The sequence below is a fragment of the Acromyrmex echinatior genome, chromosome 15 (assembly GCF_024713525.1).
Source record: "Acromyrmex echinatior isolate Ae372 chromosome 15, ASM2471352v2, whole genome shotgun sequence".
Taxonomy (NCBI): domain Eukaryota; kingdom Metazoa; phylum Arthropoda; class Insecta; order Hymenoptera; family Formicidae; genus Acromyrmex; species Acromyrmex echinatior.
In genome coordinates this window covers 9,051,872-9,071,665 of record NC_141866.1, presented here as the reverse complement: position 1 = coordinate 9,071,665, position 19,794 = coordinate 9,051,872, and the positions used below count along the sequence as shown (strand labels likewise).

Here is a 19,794-nt window from a genome sequence, read left to right as displayed (position 1 = left end):
AGAAAAAAAAGATGCAAACAAGCAGTTTTGCTGAAAAACAATTGTCTAATTATAAGATCTTTACTTACCGGTCGTGAATCGTCCCACGACAAGCTGCATTAGTGACACACAGAAGAGGGAGACTTTAGAACTTTTACACTTTGTTTTTCGTTTTTTTTTTTTTTTCAGTACGATAAGAAGCCTTTCGTGTGCTAACAAGAAGTCTCTACTACGTTAACTAATGTGCGTGCACATCATTGCAATAGGAAATGCAGCACTGTACATACACACACACACACACACACACACACACACACACGCACGCACGCACGCACGCACGCATACGCACACATACATACAAGGATACTAACTTGATCTTGGACTGCCGCATGAATTGTTGAATCTTCCTCGCTGCCTGATGAGCCGCCTGCTGATGGACCGCCTGTTGCCTCACGCTGGCCGAGCCCGGCCGCGAGCGATAATTTCGATAGTTGTTCTGGATCACCAGCGCTGCCTTTGTAGCTTGCCTGCGATAAAAAAGTACAGCTTAAAAGTTCAAGTAGTCTAGAAAATAAAAATAATTCGGTAATGAAGCCATTGCGTAAAATGACTCATACGAAACTTTAAAGTAATTGCTAACGTATATAAAGATATAAGAATGATAAAGAAAAAGGAAATAATTTTCATTTAAAAAACTGAAAATTTTGTTAAATTAACACGCTCTATACCACAATAATTCACGTCAAACTTTCTGTTCAAGTCAACCTCATAATAATAATTTTCTAATTTTCAATGATATTGTATTTTGAAGTATATCTTATTTAACAAATATAATAAAATTAAATTATAATAAATTTAACTTTTACGATGTGAGAAAAATACTATAGATACTGAATAGTGAATTATATTAACAAATCTTAGGCCTGGTTGCACCAACATTACTTTGACTTTAAGCGAAATTTAAAACTCTCTTTGTCTCGTTTTAAAGTGAGACAGAAACAGAGAGAATTTTAAGCCTCACTTAAAATTAAAGTAACGTTGGTGTCTTACTCAAGGAAAAACTGTAAGATTTTAAAAATAAATAAATCCTCCTCCTTCTCTAAAAATTAAACGAAAATACCATAGGTCATCAATGAACATATCGTCTAATAGCGTTTTTCATTAGCAGAACTAGCGCACTTACAATGCACGTTAAAGCCGTTGTATACAAATCGACATAAAGACGTTTAATAAAAATAATTTAATAAAAACAATTTAATAGAAACGAATTAAATCGCGAAATATTCAATTTTATTGTGTTATTTGATAAAATACACATTGGGCATTTTATCAATTGAGATATCTCACTTTTACATTTTGATTAGAATAGTATACAACAGCTTTAAATGTGCGCTGAGTGTGCACTAATTCTGCCAATAAAAAACGCTATAAAATTGGCATGAAACGTGTTAATGCATTTAGATCATTGTTTTGCGATAAATGATAATTAGAATTGGCTATATGCCCGATAATTTTCATTACTTCTCGCAATTTACGTTTCCACGAAGATTTTACAATGATAATATATAGTCAGCTGATTGTCACTAATTTCGGAGGCATTACAAGGAAGTTCAAATCGCTACGTATATAACTTGGTGAACGCAGAAAGGAGTAACGGTGGAATACTGATCTCTAGCTTCAACGCGAAAGTCGTATTAATTTAATGCCAACTTAATTCTGTATTCAGGCCACCGTAACGAAGGTAGGGAAATCCGCAAAGTTTCCGAATTATTTACGATGCCAATTAAAAGTTCGCCTCAAGAGAGGTACACGGGATCGAACTTTGGTGGCATCAGTCTAATTCAGTCGGAGGTCGTTAAGTTGGCTCACAATGGTACGTCTTGTCCCCCAGTTATTAATTGTTCCTTATTAAGACGTTCCCCCGCAACCTTCTTGACTAGCGGAATATCGATGGAAATTTAACTTTCTAAGTTCGGAACAATTTGGCGATGTCTGCGCGATACGAGATAATGATCTGTCATACTTAACAACCTTGAGTTCAAACCTGATAACACGTGCCCGCATAAAGTCGGACGATTTGTATCTAAACGTCGCATGCGTCGCGTAAAGTAGTTAGTACCATTGTAGTCAGACAGCGAGTGATTCATTCCGTTCTTAAGACTTTTGAAGTTGGAGGAAGTTCGATGGCATGCGAAATGTTAAGATAAAAGGAAGGAGAAACATTGAAATGCGCGAAATAGGCCATTCTGAATATAAACACACAAAGATATATCAGGTAACAAAAAAAGTTCTGTCGTTTTTCTGTCGAATTACAAAGTTTAATATATCTACCACGAAAAACTTGGTAAATCTATTACAAATATCAGTGACATTGAACAAGATACATTATAGATTCTACTTAAACACAGAAAATTGGAAAGAAGGTGCCATAACAATGTGGAAATTAACCCGGAAATGTGAGTATTTCAATCACATTTATTCGTGCTTGTACTGATTTAAATTTAAAATTTGTTTTAAATTTAATTTATACAGCCTTTAGGTTGTGCCTTCTGGGAAAGCATATATCTTTGAGTCATTTACACAACCTCTGTTCTAAGTTTAAACTCATACAGCATACAAGCACGAATAACAAGTTGAAATTCTCATTTCCGGGTCAATTTTCGTAATGTTATGGCATTTCCTTTCCAATTTTCTGTATATAAGTAGATTCTGCAGCACGTCTTATTTATAGTGTCACTGATATTGTAACGTAATCTATCTGGTCTTTTGCGTCACATCTCAACAAATTAAATGTAACTGTTATATAACATATTATATTTTATTTGTATTTGTTGGGATTAAACTGTACATAATAATTTAAATTTACATAAATAACTTTTTTTGTTACCCGACATAACAGTAATAAAACAATAATAAAATCAAATATAAGAATATAAAAGATCTGTTAATAAAACTAACGCAATAGACAACCCAGATAATAAATGTTAACAGTTTGCTAGCAGATTAGCAGTAAATTCAACCAGATTCCACTGCAAATCATATTCATCTGTGTCCGCATTAAGCTCAAGATTGACAAAGCCAACAGATTGATAGCAGAAACCGAGCAGCATCTGCGAGCAATCTGACAGTAAACTGACAGGAGAAATCGAGCAGAAGCGGAGCATTCTACTCTGTTTCTATCACACGTAATCTGTTGACAATAACGTGTCAATAAGGTTTGTCATATTTCTGGTAATTTATCGACATAATCAAATATTATAGACGCTATGTGAAATTTGTTGTCTTTCTACTATCAAAAATTAGTAGCATGCTCTGCTCAAAATCTGTCTATGCAGATTTGACTATCTGAGAAGTTACCTGTGATAAGCGTACTGTTTATGACGGCGATAGTACTGTTGAATTAGAACGGCAGCATGCCTTTCAGCCTCCTCCTGCCTCTGGCGACCCTTGTAATTCCTGTATGCCTTCTGGATCATTCTGGCGGCATGATAAAGCTCTCTCTGTTCGCGATCGGATAGCGTCAATCTGCTGAGATCCGCCTCACCGTTGCCATCGCCGTTTCCGGCACCAATCGCCGTCATGGCTCCGGAACCGATCATGCCGTTCAATTTGCGCTCACCGCAGCCATTCGAGTAGTACTGACCGCTGTGAGCGTTACCGTTGCCATCAAGTTGCAATTGCAGCTGCAGAAACTCGCAGAAATCAGCAGTGGTGGGCGGCGGGGACGGTGAGTCTGGCGTCAGGCAACTGCTGGAAGGACTCGAGGGACTGGCGTCGGCATCGGCGTCCGAAACTGAAGCGGCGCCGCCGCTGCAGTCACGGTATGAGTCGAACAGTTCCCCGGAGTCGAGAGGCTACAAGCAGTATTATTAGCATGTAAATAGAGCTTTATAACGGAATACCCAGGAACTTCGAAGTTCTATTTACCAAAATTCTAATCCGATTTAATCCAAAATTTTACTCCTAATTATAATTCAAGACTGAATTGTTAATGGTGTTGTTTCTCCGATTATATCCGCCAGAAGATTTTGTCTCACCCGAGAAAGTTTCAACGTTCCAATTAATCATTCACAATCTCTTATTTATATTTAATTCGCTTTAAAATCTAACATAAGTAGAAATTCTACAAGAAAAATAAAGAATTCTACAAGACGCGACATTCCGACTATCAATAATAGCATGATACTCTCACCATTTGTTCCATGAGAGCATCTTCCAAGGGTGACAGAGGCGCCGTGAGTGGTGGTGGCGAAGAAGAAGACGGAGAATCACCCTCCGCCCTCTTGATCCTTTCCGGTAGCGCTGCTATAATTTGCTCTGCCAATGTCAGCACCCTCGCGTCTTCTTCCCCTATAAAAAGGAATCACCACCCTAGCCAAATTCGAAAAGCTCGTGGTGGCAGACCGCCGAAATCACATCGATCACAACACCGAAGTTTTAAAAGCCGTGAACGTGTTCTACGATGCATTGAGATACTGTCGCAATGTCAGATAAAATGTTTAACACCAAGTGCGTCGCTACGACACGAATTGACAGCACGAAGAATCAGACAAGTCGCTGGTGAATACGGCGCTTTCCTATTCATTTCATAAGATGATAGCCGGCTGAGATACCTCCACATTGGTCGACTGAGCAGATCGCGTGTCTGTCCAGGTGATAATTTAGTCACTATACTATCGTGAAAAGGTTATATACAGACAAGATTATTGCTCGAGAATAGACCTCGATAGCCGACAGTAGGTAGTGGCTAAGAAAATTTAAACATTACACAGCAATTCATCCAACATGAGCGGTTACGTAGGCCAAGCAACACCAATTGTTTAAGCTGCAAGAGTTCAGAGGAGTTAGAGAAGGCAGCGAAATCGTTGACCGATTTCGGTCGTCGAGTACGCATACAGAGATAGACAGAGAAAGAGAACACTGCTGTACGCATGTACATGTGTCTAAGTATGTGTAACAAATGTGTATATATGTATGTGTCTGCGAACAAGGGAGGCGGACGCAGTTTCAGCTAGGATCTCTACGGAATTCGCAGACCACGTGATTGTGGTAGTACGTCTAGGCCGGTCCGTTTCTATCGGTAGTGTGTCACAGAGAACAGATAGAAAATTACGGATAGTTTTTACAGACAGACAGGCAGACAGACAGACAAATAGAAGAGGAAACGAGGAAGGTACGGACCTACGGTCTCCTGAGGGGTCGGAGCGCTCTCCATTCCCTGTTCGCTGAGGCCTAACGACGACTCATCTTCTTGTAACAATTCCATGTTGTCCAGCAGCGGCGAACCACCTGTGTGTTTTTCGATAAACCCCACTTAATACTATATACGTTGCCTAATTTATTACGCTCGCATGACTTACGGCCTTTTTGTTACTCTACAATTTTTACAAACTGGACAAGGGAAAATATAATGGCGCTGAAAGGGCTAATCGGCAAAGGGTAGGGTGTGACTATACGTGTATCAGATACGTGAATGTGTATGCGTGTGTACGGAAAAGAGGGCAGTATATAATAGCAAACGAGACTAACACAACGCCAGATCGAGACCGCTGTCTTGAGATGGCCGCCTAGGGCTAGGGCTGGCGGGTCGCAAGAAAAGCCTCTCGTCTTGCCTTCGGGTCTCGAGCTGATTCAGTTCTTCGGCGATCGCCGTGTGACCGTTCTCCGCGGCCAGCTCGGTCGCCGTTCTATTCTGACAGTCCCTCACGCGTAGTGCCATAGCATTCCATCTATGGAGGCAGAGTTAACAACAAGTACTTATTAAAAATCAATTCAATTAAAAATCATATATTCGTGGTATGAGGCAATTGCGAGCTACACGAAAGGCGAAGGTGTGTAAATTTTGTAATAATCGAACAACTGGATCCAGTTGTTCATAATTAATGTTAAACAAATGTTGATTAAATAAGAATATATCTTTACGAACCTGTAAAGAATCCTGGCGGTGTCGGCATGCCCTGCCGCACAAGCCCAAGCAAGTGGCGTAAGGCCGGCGCTGTCCTGCCTAAGAGCATCAACCTCGGCGTCTAAAATGCTACTAGGATTTTCTGCTCTCCAGTGAAGGAGTGCACAGGCTAACCTGGAGTATCCCAATCCGGCCGCCAAGTGCAGAAGAGTAGGCCCTCCGGATTGAAGAGGTTCCGCTCCAGCTCGCCAAGGACGGACAACAGCATCCTGCAATATTTCAAAATGATAAAACTTTAAACAACAATAAATGATATCAAACCGATATCATACATGATGAATACAACTAAATAAGAAAAATGCCTCACTTGGTTTGAGCTGAATTTTAATGCTCAATAACATTTTGGTCATTTAAATTTATATATATCCAATTTTGTAAAGTTTAATGATTAGGTATAAAAATATCAAGTAGCAGAAGTACCTGGCAATAAGCAACCAGTCGCTCTTCCAGATGAGCCGCGGGAGACGGCGGACCGGGACCCTGTAGACGGGCCTCAACGTCCGCAAGACGGTCCAGCAGAGCTTTCTCTGGGCTAGGTTCGCTTGTCGGCGCTCTACGATATTCGAAGGCAACGCTATCAGACACGACGAAACCATCACAGGCCACCTGGAGGGACGCTATTCCTGGTGCGTGTGCGGGACATCGACAACGCAGTACACCCGGTTGCACGAGGCACGCCTCGACCGGTTCCGCGTCGAAAAGTACCGAATACGACTGAGAACCACTACCGCCGGTCCACGGACCAGCAACTAATACCTAAAATACCGTTTATATCAAATCCTGGCAAACACTAATTAACAATAACATGTAATTGTTAATTATAATTTGCCACTCTTTAGTTATAAGTATATTGTTGATTGGAAAATTACAACTAATAGTTATGTTACATAGTAATTAGCGAATATCTATGAAAAAAAGAAAGTTGTAAATATATTTTATTCACACCTTTACACCACCCTCGGTGTAACTCCACTCAGGACTATATTCTGCAATATGGACGGTTGTACCAGGATGACATCCGACGTCGTTCTCGGGACCACCTCGCTGTTCCTCGTGCTTCGTCTGCTCGGCCTCGAAGTCGTGCAGCTCCGGCAAATCGCCGAACACGTCGAACGCGTCCAGATTGACCAGCACGTCGTCCGACGAGTCGATAAAGTCCATCGGATTAATCATGCTGTTGTCCGCCGGCGAAGGCGACGGCGACGGAGGCACCATATTGGCCGACAGTGTCCTCTGAATGTCTTCCTGACTCAGATCCAGCGTCTCCGCGAAATCGGTCACCTCGGAACCGGAACCGCCCATTGGCAGAGACTGCACAGCAGATCTGTCCAAACTTTCCTGTGCGTCAATTTCTTGCTGCGTTTGCTGTTCTCGATCGACGCTGGTTTGCGGTACGATTTGTTGCTCTGTGACCTGTTGCATTTCCACCTGCTGACTTTGCTGCTGCTGTTGTTGCTGCGGTTGCTGCTGCGGTTGCTGCGGTTGCTGTTGTTGCGGTTGCTGTTGCTGCTGCTGCTGCTGTTGCTGCTGCTGTTGCTGCTGCTGCTGTTGATGATGATATGGTTGACTGTTGAGTATCAGAAGACCACCACCGCCTTGAATTTGTTGCAAACTTAAAACTAGAGGAGCCGGCTGTTGGCTCTGAGTAGAATGGGAATGTCTTGAATATACGCGGGGAGCCGGAGCCGCCGTCGTCGATTGTTGTTGACCTCCCGTTGTCGAAGAGACCTGTTTTAAACAGTTATATTTACATAGTCGTACATACTAAAATTTATTTGACTACGCGATCACGTTTCATAATGTTATTAAATAATTTTTATAAAAAAAGATTCTTAATCCGTAGTAGAAACATTTATATTTATAATTATTGCGGCCAATTAATAATTTTATTAATTTTATTAATTAATATCAATTAATTTTTATATAATTATTGCTATTATTATCCATTATTTAATTATTAATTATTATTAATTACTTATTATTAATTACTACTACTACTAATATCTACTATCATCTAATTATTACTACTATTATATTACAATTAATATTTATAATTATTGCGGCAAGTAATTTTCAAACGTGATAAATTATTATTGAAAATTCCATATTGTATGACGTGTATAATACCTGATTGTCGGGCGTAAGTCTCCTAGGTGCGAGTTGAGTGCTGCTGGTGGAGGAAGTGGAGGATGCCCTCTGCCTATCAAGCAACTGAGAGACTATCATGTCGACGGGATGGTTCGAGTGCTGCGTGAGATGAGGATTGTTCGGATCGTCATCTCCACCGAGGAACATGGGCCTTAATTGCGACGCTAGCTCGTCTCGCGTCCACTCCTTCTTGTCAGGTGGCAGCGCGAGGCAGGGTGGCAAGGCCGCCAGCTTCGCATCACCATCCGGATAAGGGACGTTCAGATAATGGACGAGAACCACGTCCGGATTCTGCAGTAGCCAGTAACATCGGCGATGAAACGTTGGAAGGATCGCCGAGTGCACATAACAGCCGTAGATGCACTCGACACCCTGAACCTGTGATCAGATTAATATAATAATACATTAATAAAAATTCATTACAAAATTTCTTTCGTAAATCTTAATGGAATTTAGAATAAGCTGCAAGCGTTTTAAATATTTAGTATTCTTCTTGTTTTTTAACATAAAATTACCTTCAGTTTCATGTGATCCTCCCGTGTAGTCTTTCCATCTTTTCTTTTCTTCCAACAATAACCATCGCGCCGATAGCGTACTTTCTTCCTCGAGTACAGTAACATTGAACCACTTCGTGGTCGTACTTTCACCTCCCGACTTTGCCATTCGGCGTGCCTCTGAAAACTGATTAGGATGGCGGCGATTTCCTGAAAATAAAAGAATAGGTTACATTTATAAATCATGCATTTATAAATTAAAATAAAATATATAATCTGATATCTCATACATATACATGTTTTAACATATCATATAGTGCATTTAATTTAGCTATTTAATTTTTATTCAAATTTTATTAAATTGATATTTTATTTTAACACTCGTCGAATAAAGATAAAATAAATTGTGCAAAGAGACGCTGAACCGAAGTAGACTTGTTACAAAAGCTGTATGGAATGCATTTCAGATATATTCCGCTGACACAGCCTTTCTCTACAGATTTGGCTTCAGTCCGAAAGTCGCGCTGACAGATCTCTGCTCTATCTTTCAGACTGCGCTTTCATCTTTGAAGAAATCATAGATAGTCTCAAACACACATTGAAGAAATGAAATCATAGATAGTCTCAAACACACGTTGAACGACGAATTCCGTGAAACATATGTTTGCACAGGCATTGAAAATTTTGTTCCTCAAAAGAATGTAACCTAATATCTTTATAATACGATTTAAGAAAAGATTTTATGCAACATAGACATTATTCATAGACATTTCTGATCTATCAAATATTTTAATCTAGTTAAATTACAATAAAAGTAAGGAGTTTAATTACAATAAAAATTTATCGATTAATTTTGTAAAATTAAATGTATATAAAAACAAAATAATAAGATATATTCAAATTTCATGGAGAAAGTAAGATTTCACTTTTATACTGTTTAACACGACATAGTCAACAAGTCGAAACGGCAAAATAATTAACCACGAGTTCTTGGACGGGGTTTTGGCCTGGAAAATTCTGTCTTCTAGCATCAGAACCAAAAACACTTAACATAATGAATAATTCAGCAACGACACATACGTGCTTGACGTACTAGACGAATGAAAAATGGAGAAACTGTCTTCGAGTCGGATATCTTACCGTATACCTTACATCGCACATGTAACACAGAGACGTGAAATGTGCATGTTACGTTATTCGCATTTACACGCTGCTAACAATAACAGCGCCATTATTACGGTTCATTATTGATTTTCACCGCGAGGAACCGCTCGGCGTAATTTTAACCGAGCAAATGCGATAGTACGGCATTATTAGAGAAGGAAGTAACACCGACTTCTTACTGACGTTAAGAAATGCAATTATCGCGAGGACTTTTGATGTCGTCTATCACGATAGTCTCTGTAATCCCCGCCTTTCCGCTCCATTTTTCTCTTTCATCCTTCAACCGTACACACGCGCCAACGCGGCACGCAATAATCGGCACTTGGCGGACCCGCACGATGCGCATAATCAGAATAAAAATGCAAAATTCGTTTCTATAAATATTCGTATTACGGCATGCGATGCTTATCAGCAATTCAGGCTACTTGAGGACATAAAAGAAGAAAGCCAGCGTTCGCGGGAAAAAAAACGAATTCAACAGCTGAAGGTGCGGTAAGTAGGTAGTCAGGGGCGCCCGCGACACGCGACCTAACGTACAATAATGCAAAACGAACCAGTGCACCCGGTCGATTCGACCAATTTGAAAAATTTAATCATAGGCAACAGTGTGAAGTGTATGGGTGCCCCATAATTAACCTCACGAAAAGAATAATTTTGCTAAAGTGTTCAAAAATTTAGACGCAGATCTAAAGATAGCTAGTTTTATTAGACCAATAATATAATTCTGTATAGGACGCTCGAGCTTCCTGGAATGTTAAACTTTTTGCAATATTGCATATTAATATTAATATTTGTTAGAATATTATCGCTTTTTTTCAGTTCGCCATTTTTAGGAATTGTTTTTTAAATATGAAAGTTATAAACTTGAAACTTGATACATTTTTCTTTGATGTTTAAATTCTCTTTTTTATAATTAAGTTTTTTTACAAATTCTTTCAAATGTTATAAAAGATATTTTGATAATTATTTGTAAATTTGTCGAGGCATGTAAATAAAATAAAGATTTACTATTGTTAAATATTAAAGAATAAATGTATCAATTTTCAAGTTTATAGCTGTTATACATTTTTCTAAGAAATTCTTTAAAAAAGAGTATTAAAAGCGGAAATACTTTCTTAAGTGTTCTACATAATAAGTTTAATGGTCCAACAAAATTATTTTCAGATCTGTATATCTAGTTAAATTCTTAGCTACTTTAATAAAACTTCTTTTCATGCACAATTCCGAGATTATTAGTAAAATTTCGATATTAAGAGATCAAAACTAATATAATAATAAGATATGCATTATTCACGACTTGATAATTTGATGAAATAATAATTTGTCCAACAATAGAAATTGTGTCATTATTTATGGTTTCAATGATTATAAATCTTGATAGAGAGAGAGAGAGAGAGAGAGAGAGAGAGAGAGAGAGAGAGAGAATACAAAGATATCATAATTGTTAAAAATTGAATTCTTTTGCACAATATAATTAAATTAAATACACAATATAATTAAATTAAATTAAATTAAATTATTATAAATTAAATTAAATGCGGCATTCATAAATATTGTTCGTATAGCGTAGTGTTTGGTAAGTTTGTTGTTTGAAATTTTATTGTTTGTAACTGAAGGACCAGGAATAATGGCGCGTGTGATAAATGCGAGTAATTCTCTTGCGATATTCTAATTAAGTTTGTCTTTAACTCGACTGGAAATACGGAGCGAGTATGAGAGAGCGTACGCTACCTCGATATTCCAAAATATAATAACGTAATAAAGCGCTTTACCTAAAAATTCTCTTCCGATTCAATTTCACTGATTTGGCAGAGTGCCCCGTCCATTTCTACAGAGAAGATTATAGAACGGTACTAAATATGCATATCAGCCGGAATATGTATCGTGCTCCTCACGAAGGTTACCATCGTACGTCATTAGAGCTTTTGTCAGAAGCACCACAACCCCCACGTGGGCTGTCTCTTCCTCTAGTCCATTAAATTTCTTGGCCGTGATCTCGGTCTCGCGTCGAACCATATGAATGTATCTGGGGCACTATATTTTATAGAACAACACCTTATAATTATTTCTGATATATCTCGCTAACATTTATTCACAATAAAATATAGTTTTAGAATGTATAAGAAAAATTCTTCGTGAATTCTACATATATTTTATTATATATTCTCTCATTGTAATAATATAATATTTTGTAAGAAGGATAATGTTTTTTAAGTAAATTTAGTAAGACTTTCATACATAACATAAAATTTAAAACGTTAATAGAAGAGCTGTCTGATACAATTAGTGCGTAAATTCTTCAATATAAAATTATTTTTAATTAAAATTCATAACGTTTTGAATTTTATGATATATATTTTACATCAGGAGATGCGGTAGCATATTCTGTTAAATATAATTTTGAAGTATCATTAGTATCAATAAAGACTGGGAAAATGATGTTTCTGTTCATAATTATGGATTTAGCAGAAACATGCAAGTTGAGTATTTAATGAGCGAAATACGAAGTGTAAATACGGACATTTGTCACATTCGGCTAGAATGACTGCGGTCCGCATTCGTACTCGAAGCACCATCCATCTGCCAAGTGTAAATTAAATTCCCGCGAGATTCTGCGGCTATCTTCCACGTGGTATTGAGGATAACCCGAATACCGCACGACACAGGGCTACATACACGTCGGGCTACGTATCTTGTGCACATTTTGCAGTGACAGCGCCAGCTTTTGATTAGGCCTGCTACGTGAACCGAACCCACACACCATTCATTTTAGATGAGGCATGGCAAGATTGGATTTTCAAGATAAATACGATAACCTAGACTTTATGGAAAACATGTAACCGGATTTGGGAAAAGATTACACATCCATCAACAAATAATCTATTATCCTTCACTGATTCTGACGCAAACAATTTTGCGCTACTATTCTCTTTTACAAGATTTGACTTATAATTTGTATCCTCTCTCAATAAACACAATCATTTATAACAAATAAAATAATTTATGTGAAGAGATCATTTCTTATTATCAATTGGCACACGAGCTCAACAGTACGTTGTTGTAATATTCTAGAACCAAATTTCATTTACTAATTTAAAATAGCTTTTCCGTTCCAAATGTTAATCACGAAAAGGTAGCCGTGTGGCAGGGAATTCGGAGGCTACTTAATACCTTCGTGTGCGTCCCATGGGTATAGTTTCAACTTTCGAAAAGGTTCTCGAACGAACGTGTCCTGGATAATAAATATCGTCGATGAGGATTGGCCAAAAGGAAATGGTGAGTAAGAGTAACAGAAAATGGACAAAACGAGTTATTATACGATGTGATAAAAATAATAACAGTAATAATGTCAACTATGTCTAAAACCCCAGATGATGGTAGAACACAAAATCAAGATGATATCAAGTAGAAGTTATTTTCGGAAAAATCATAATATCATCTGATACATTTGATAATGATTTTGTGATTAATTCTTGATATAACAATGACTTTTAATTTTAAAAAATCACTTAAAAATTATCATGTCAAGAATCCACCACAAAATCATCGTCAAAATGCATTCAATGAATCATACACTCAATGAATAATATCATTACGATTTTTCTTAAAATAACTTCTGCTTGATGTCATTATAAAATTAATTTTATAACAATTTTTATTCTTGAAAATATGATACCATCATAAAATTTCGCTGAATGAGTGATTTATTTTTAGGAATAAAGTTCTTTCAAATGATTCAAGCTTTAAAAATCAAAGACGTAACTCGCACAGAATTAAAATTAATATGAATATAATACGAATATATATTGTTATCGAGTTAAAAAATACGACATCCGATAATACCGTAAATTGCGTACCGTAATTGATATAAATCAACCAATGAGAAAGGGCAATATTCGGCGCGAGGATCATATCAAGATAAAATGAAAAAAAATGTTTCTTCCTTTTTCGTATTGCTCATTTTGGAGCATTTCATATAGCAGGATCGTGGAGAGCATACGAAAATAGGATGGAAGAAACTGATGTCGGCTCCACCGGCCATTAGACCAGCCGGGTACCGACAACGGCGCTAGATAAAGCCCCCATCCAGCACGTGGTGATTTACAACTAGTTAATTGATCATTTGCATTCTAGCGAGGATGCTTCGTGCCGCCGTTCGTCGCGCCGCGCTCGGAGACGAAAACTCGCGACCTCGGCTTTACCCCGAGCATTCGTGCGTCCTCTCGTTACAACTTCCCCGCTCGCGTTCACGTCCATTTACCTTGATTAATCGCGAAATGTGTCTGGACAAAAATTAGGTTAAACCGGCAAGCGAGAGCTCTATTGCGAGTTCACGCGTTTCGCGTATACGCCAATTATAATCTCATATTACATAATAATCTAAGTAAAGTAAATGTCAATTAATCTCCATGTGATAGACACACTGTATATTATACAATAATTAACGTCAGTTATTAGTTATGTTGTTGGCCAAAAGTGTGTACTTTTTATTAAAAATTATTCCAGTACGCGGTTTTTCTATTAAAAGCTCTGTTAAGATATATTTGATTAAAAAAGAAATAATCCACGATGAAGCATTTGAATGTTGTACAACACAAATAGCGCTTTGTAAAAGAAATAATTAGACAAAAAGCAAACATAATTTCTTTTTAAAGCTTGAATCGTATAAAGTACGACATAAGTAGCTTTGTGCAAAAAAAAATTCGACAAAAAGAAAACATAATTTTTTATAATAATAAAAACGCTAATGTTTATTCATTAATTCATAAACATTATAAAATCTTTTACATTGCGCATGTAATACTTTTATTTCAGAATACACAACGTTTACTTAACATCACTTGTTAGAATTTGGAAAACTAGAAGTTATATACAATTAATTACATTAGCATACCACTTTCGCTAATATTAATTACATTAGCATAGTTATATTGACATTAATATTAGCATATTGCTTATTTTTTCATGAAATTTATCTTATGACGTTGTATGAGAAATATATGGCTTATTATTATTAAATTCTCACATCCTTTACAAATTCCTAGCACACTTGAATATTGTTCTGTGCATTGCGTTTCGCGGTGATCGTGAAATAGGTCAAGCAAAGACATGGAATATTTTAGCTTATAATATTTTCCTATATATACATACGTGACCAAAGAAGCTTATAAAATATAAACGCGATCATCGATTATGACGGCTCTTAGACGAAAGTGTGCTTTTATAATAATTCTTATGTTAAAAACATACAAATTTTAATATACGCTAAATGTCTAATATTATTTTAAGAAAATTATTAAAGATATGCATGTTTTATATAATATATAATATATATATATATATATATATATATAAATACTTTTTATTTCATTAAGATTTTGTGAAGAGCTATGTTTTTCTCTTAACAAATCATTCTTTTACTCAATGAAATTTTCTGCTTCAATTCTTTTTCTTTAGTGTATTTGTATTTCTGTATATTTCTTTTCTGCATACAAAGATCTGAAAATAATTTTGTTGAATCATCAAAATAATTATGTAGAATGATTACGAAGAAAGCATTGATGACAATGTCGCAAAAATTTTTAACATTCTGGCAACCAATTTGAGCATCCTGCGTAATTATTTTCACGTCCAAAATTTCAGATCTATATTTAGCTGTTTGAATACTTTAGTAAAACCGTTTTTTCTGTGTGTGAAATCATTATTATTTTGTACGTAAACTAACTTCTATCAGAATTTTTGCGATTTATGTCAAATAATTATTATTTTTCACATACAGTTTCTTACGTTAAAATCACGTAAGGCTAGCATGCAAAAGTATTAGAGAACTTTAGAAATACGTGAAAGAGAGCGGCTATGGATTTCTTCCTTTGACTCAACGGTTATATAAACGAGACACTCTCTCTGTCTCACATGCTACCGGAAGAAATGTGTTCTACCTGATTTACGAATGCAAAAGGAGCGATAAATCGACTCTCCTTTCGACACCGAGGACGAAGACAGTTCATCTTTTCTACATTCGCAACTCACACGCGCGAGTATCGGAATTCTGCCGATAAATCGTAGCTCCCAACGGAAAAAGTCTTAAATAAAATCGAGCATCTTCGATAAAGAAAAAAATATATCAAATCTGATATTCACATGATAGTGTCACATCAATAAAGAGATTTCATCTATTTTAAGTTTACCGTTCGAGATTTCAAATATAAAATGTCTTAAATAACGCGGACAATTTACATAAAAATAAATAAAAATAATACTCTTAATGTTAAAATCATTAAAAATAATAAAAACAATCGTTAAAATTATTCTTCACACCTATTTTTATTGTTTATCATCAATTATTGACAGTAATTAGTTTTCTACGTTCCCATTTCTGAATATTTTCTGAACTGTAATTTTAATGTAATTTTATTTTCCAGACCGCGCTTATTTCCTCGCGCGTGTACGTTTGTTCATCACAAAGACGTTAGTAATTGTGCAATTGAAACAAATTAATTGCTATCCGCAATCATTATCGCCATTGTCTCATGATATCGGCATTTGGGAGAAGAACACCGATGAAATATCGATGCTGAGTGCGCCGTTGAATCGACTGTGGTTGCATTGTATCGCCGCGACCATTCAAGTGTTTCACAAAAGACTTAGGAAATTGGTTAATTTTTCCGAGATGACAGGGAGGAAGCTATTCCGAGATGTCGATGCGAAACGTGTCCGTATACAATTTCTGAGATGCATTTTGGATACAAGACGCCGTGCCTCTATTCTCAATGAAGCGATTTCGTGAATCGAGGGCAATGCAATTTTCGACGATGTATGTATGTCTATGTTATTACGATTCTCGTGAACTTTCCGGATCAGCGAATCTTTTCGAAGCCACGTCGACTTTATTTATTCGATTCCAAGGTTGTTCTTAATACACAATCGTTATATCTCGCCGTTGACATCAAAATTTTACGATTTTGAGTTGATGACATATGGAAAAGTGTCAAGGATATACGTTTTAAAATCTTTCGTGGAAAGTTATCATAAATTTTAATTTTTTTTAAAGATTGAGATAAATTTATACATAATTGCAAATTTAATATATTTATTTTATATTTTAAATTCTTAATTCATAAATATAATTAACGTGCACAAAATTAAACATTTCTATAAGGATATAAATGCTACATTTATTTCGAAGTTAATTTTGACTTCAGTAATAAAACTATAAAGCTATAATTAACCAACTGCATATATTCGGATAACGGGTTTCCTCGGAAACGTCTTTCAATTAAAAGGTGCACGGCAAGCGGTCTAAAGCGGTGCTTAATTATAACGACCGCCGTCGCGGTGTGCTTTCGCAAATCCGAGCAATTTAACGACCACACTTCTATTCTCGCGTGCAATCGGAAATCAATAAATGAACAAAAACGTTATTTTAAGAGCAATCTTCGTTTACAGATATAGACCATATAGATATCATTCCATCATGTCAATAAATCAAGTATATATACACTCTATATATGATAAAATCGGAAATCACTGAAGGATCAATATTATTTTTATTATTTTCATTTGTAAAATTGTTAAGCTATTTTTTATCGTATAATAAAAAAAATTATATTAAATTAATATTATAATCAATATTTAATTAATAAAAGGATCTTAGTGTTTAACACAACTTAAAATTAATAATTAACGTAATAAGAATTATACATCCATGAATTTATTACAATCGTAGATATCTTCCAAAGAGAGTCTCAACAAAGCTTCGCAAATTTATGTGCGGCCGCAATTTACACAGAAGTATTTGTAGCGTTAAATTAGGATGGTAAATTGGGTAAAGTAGGAGACTTCTTATCCAGGTATCCTCATTTAACACTGCAGTAGGAGATTATTTAATAAATCAGTGCCATTAAGGCACATTATAAATGCTAAAAGTACGAAATGTGCTCGCCTGTAGGTATGTGCTAAAACTTATTACTGTAATACCCCTCCTACGTATGCATTCAGTATTGCCCTGTTTCGGTACAAATGGGATTTCATCAGGCGAAGGTAATAAGAACCGAGAGCCACGTCAGAAATCTTGAAAATTATTGGCGTCAAAATGGAAAAACATGTGCGCGACAGAATATTCCGCACAGCACAGAAATTTCTTGTGAGGGAAATAATCCAAAATAAAATGATGTATTTCAATCACATACTTTATTCGAAGTTTTAAGAAATATATATATAATAACCTTGAAATTTATATAATATATATTAATTATAATCAAAAATAAAATTTCAATATATCGCATATTTTTAACTACGTATTTTTCATTTAAAAATAAAAAAAATATAGATTAATCATGAAACATATATTAATTAATTAATCATTTGATACATCATTAGAGATTAATTTAAAATAATTTCGTGAAGTATTATTAATTATGTAGATTATTTAGAAAATATGAAAATGCAATTTGAAGATATTTAATTGTTATGCAGATCGCTATCGCAATAGAATGGAGATGCATACATCCAGCATACATTTATCGCATTTAAAGTCTACGCCTGTCGAGATAAATACAGCAAACAAATCGTAAAACGTGTGCGTGTAAAAGTAACCTTGAGTCACTTGTAGTCATTACTTCAATTCCCGCGATCTTTGTGCTCGCTTTGAAAATGATTTCGAACGATTTCGAACGCGCGTTACAATGAGCGCACAAGTGAACTAATAAATCACTGACATCCTTGGGATGTTTTTGATTGTCGGCGGTTCGTCGAGAAGCCGTGGCATGAGAAAGTGCATAAGATCCACTTACGATCTCGTATGCCGTCGGAACTTGTGTGAAAAATGGCAGCAGCGACGAGCGGCGCGACGGAGAAGAAAAAGTGGACGAGAGCGTTACAAGAGAAAGCCGCGCGAGAAAACAAGATCACGTTGAGGAAGGATTTCGCCTAGAAGCTACGGGATTTTGCCTAGACGGCAGTATGCACGAGGGATTTATAAACTTTCCAGGACCGTGAAAATTTACTCCGTTACCTGTCCGCGAACTTCTTCCTTGCGGCTCGAGTCGGTTGCGGGCAAAATGAATCGACTGGGCTGAGTGGTTCCATAAATCCTGGAGTGCAGCGGAATAACGCTACCGGGACGTTGACAAATGTAAATAAGATTGAACTCACGCCAGCTTTAAAGCGCGAATCTAGACGAGTGGAAAAAAAATGGAAGCTTTGAATGTTGGATGGACGAATATATCTTTCCCTTCAGGAATAAGTGAAGCAGCATTACGCCTAGAAACGTGCAAAAGATCTTTTCACGTCGAATCGAATCAAATTGAATTAAATCGAATCGAATCATTGAAACGTAACTTTTAAATACAGCATAATTATTGTTACGTAAGATTTTAATATGTAGATAACAAAAATATTTCGATGTAAAAGAAGAATAATGATTATTTGATATAAAGTAATTTTAAATATACGCGTTTAATCAAATCGAATCTCACTTGAATCGATTCAATTCGTATTCGAATAATTTGCATATCTCTGGTTACATCCAATAGTCCGCATCATTGACAGGATATTGAGTTACGTAAATAAAATTAAGAGAATCAAGATTGGATTTTATGTTACGTGAAAGTCGTTGACAAAATTGAACGGAAAAGTTGAATAGACAGAAAGAAATTTGGATTCCAACATACGTTGAAGCTCTCCTTACGCGAAACTGTGGTCGGCGATCGAAATAAAAACGTTCGAATAAACTCCGAAACTTCAAGACGTTATCACTGAATAGTATCCGTGAAAAGAAAAGGAAATTTTATTATTCCTCTGGGAGTGTTAGTCTGTGAAATTGGCATGCTTTCACATAAACTATTTAATCGATGATTATAAATATAGTCGAGCAGAGAAGAAGTTGTCAGTTCTATTTCCAGGGAGCGTATCAACATTGGTATAAATCTCTTTGCGTGATTCCCGTTCTTCAACAAAGCTCAAATTTGTTGGCTCGCGCAATCGATAATGTTCAAAGGACCCCCAAGGACTTGATAATATAGGTACCGGATAAGGCGAACATTG

At 36.4% G+C, this 19,794-nt stretch overlaps 1 protein-coding gene across 4 annotated transcripts in view; it reads right to left on the bottom strand.

Annotated features, from left to right (window-relative positions):
- Nucleotides 1-19,794, bottom strand: part of Camta (Calmodulin-binding transcription activator) — a 62,515-nt gene that overhangs the window by 7,962 nt on the left and 34,759 nt on the right. For 2 of the 4 annotated variants that reach the window (XM_011055369.2, XM_087413902.1), the window contains 10 exons: nucleotides 8,608-8,796; nucleotides 8,072-8,470; nucleotides 6,890-7,672; nucleotides 6,365-6,700; nucleotides 5,906-6,153; nucleotides 5,509-5,708; nucleotides 5,161-5,268; nucleotides 4,172-4,329; nucleotides 3,337-3,833; nucleotides 351-506 (listed from right to left, as the gene is read on the bottom strand). In XM_011055369.2, coding sequence (XP_011053671.2) covers nucleotides 351-506; nucleotides 3,337-3,833; nucleotides 4,172-4,329; nucleotides 5,161-5,268; nucleotides 5,509-5,708; nucleotides 5,906-6,153; nucleotides 6,365-6,700; nucleotides 6,890-7,672; nucleotides 8,072-8,470; nucleotides 8,608-8,796 — 3,074 coding nt within the window. Of the gene's footprint in view, nucleotides 1-68; nucleotides 94-350; nucleotides 507-3,336; nucleotides 3,834-4,171; nucleotides 4,330-5,160; nucleotides 5,269-5,508; nucleotides 5,709-5,905; nucleotides 6,154-6,364; nucleotides 6,701-6,889; nucleotides 7,673-8,071; nucleotides 8,471-8,607; nucleotides 8,797-19,794 lie in introns of all 4 variants that reach the window. The other 2 variants (XM_087413900.1, XM_087413901.1) reach the window with 2 other exon arrangements.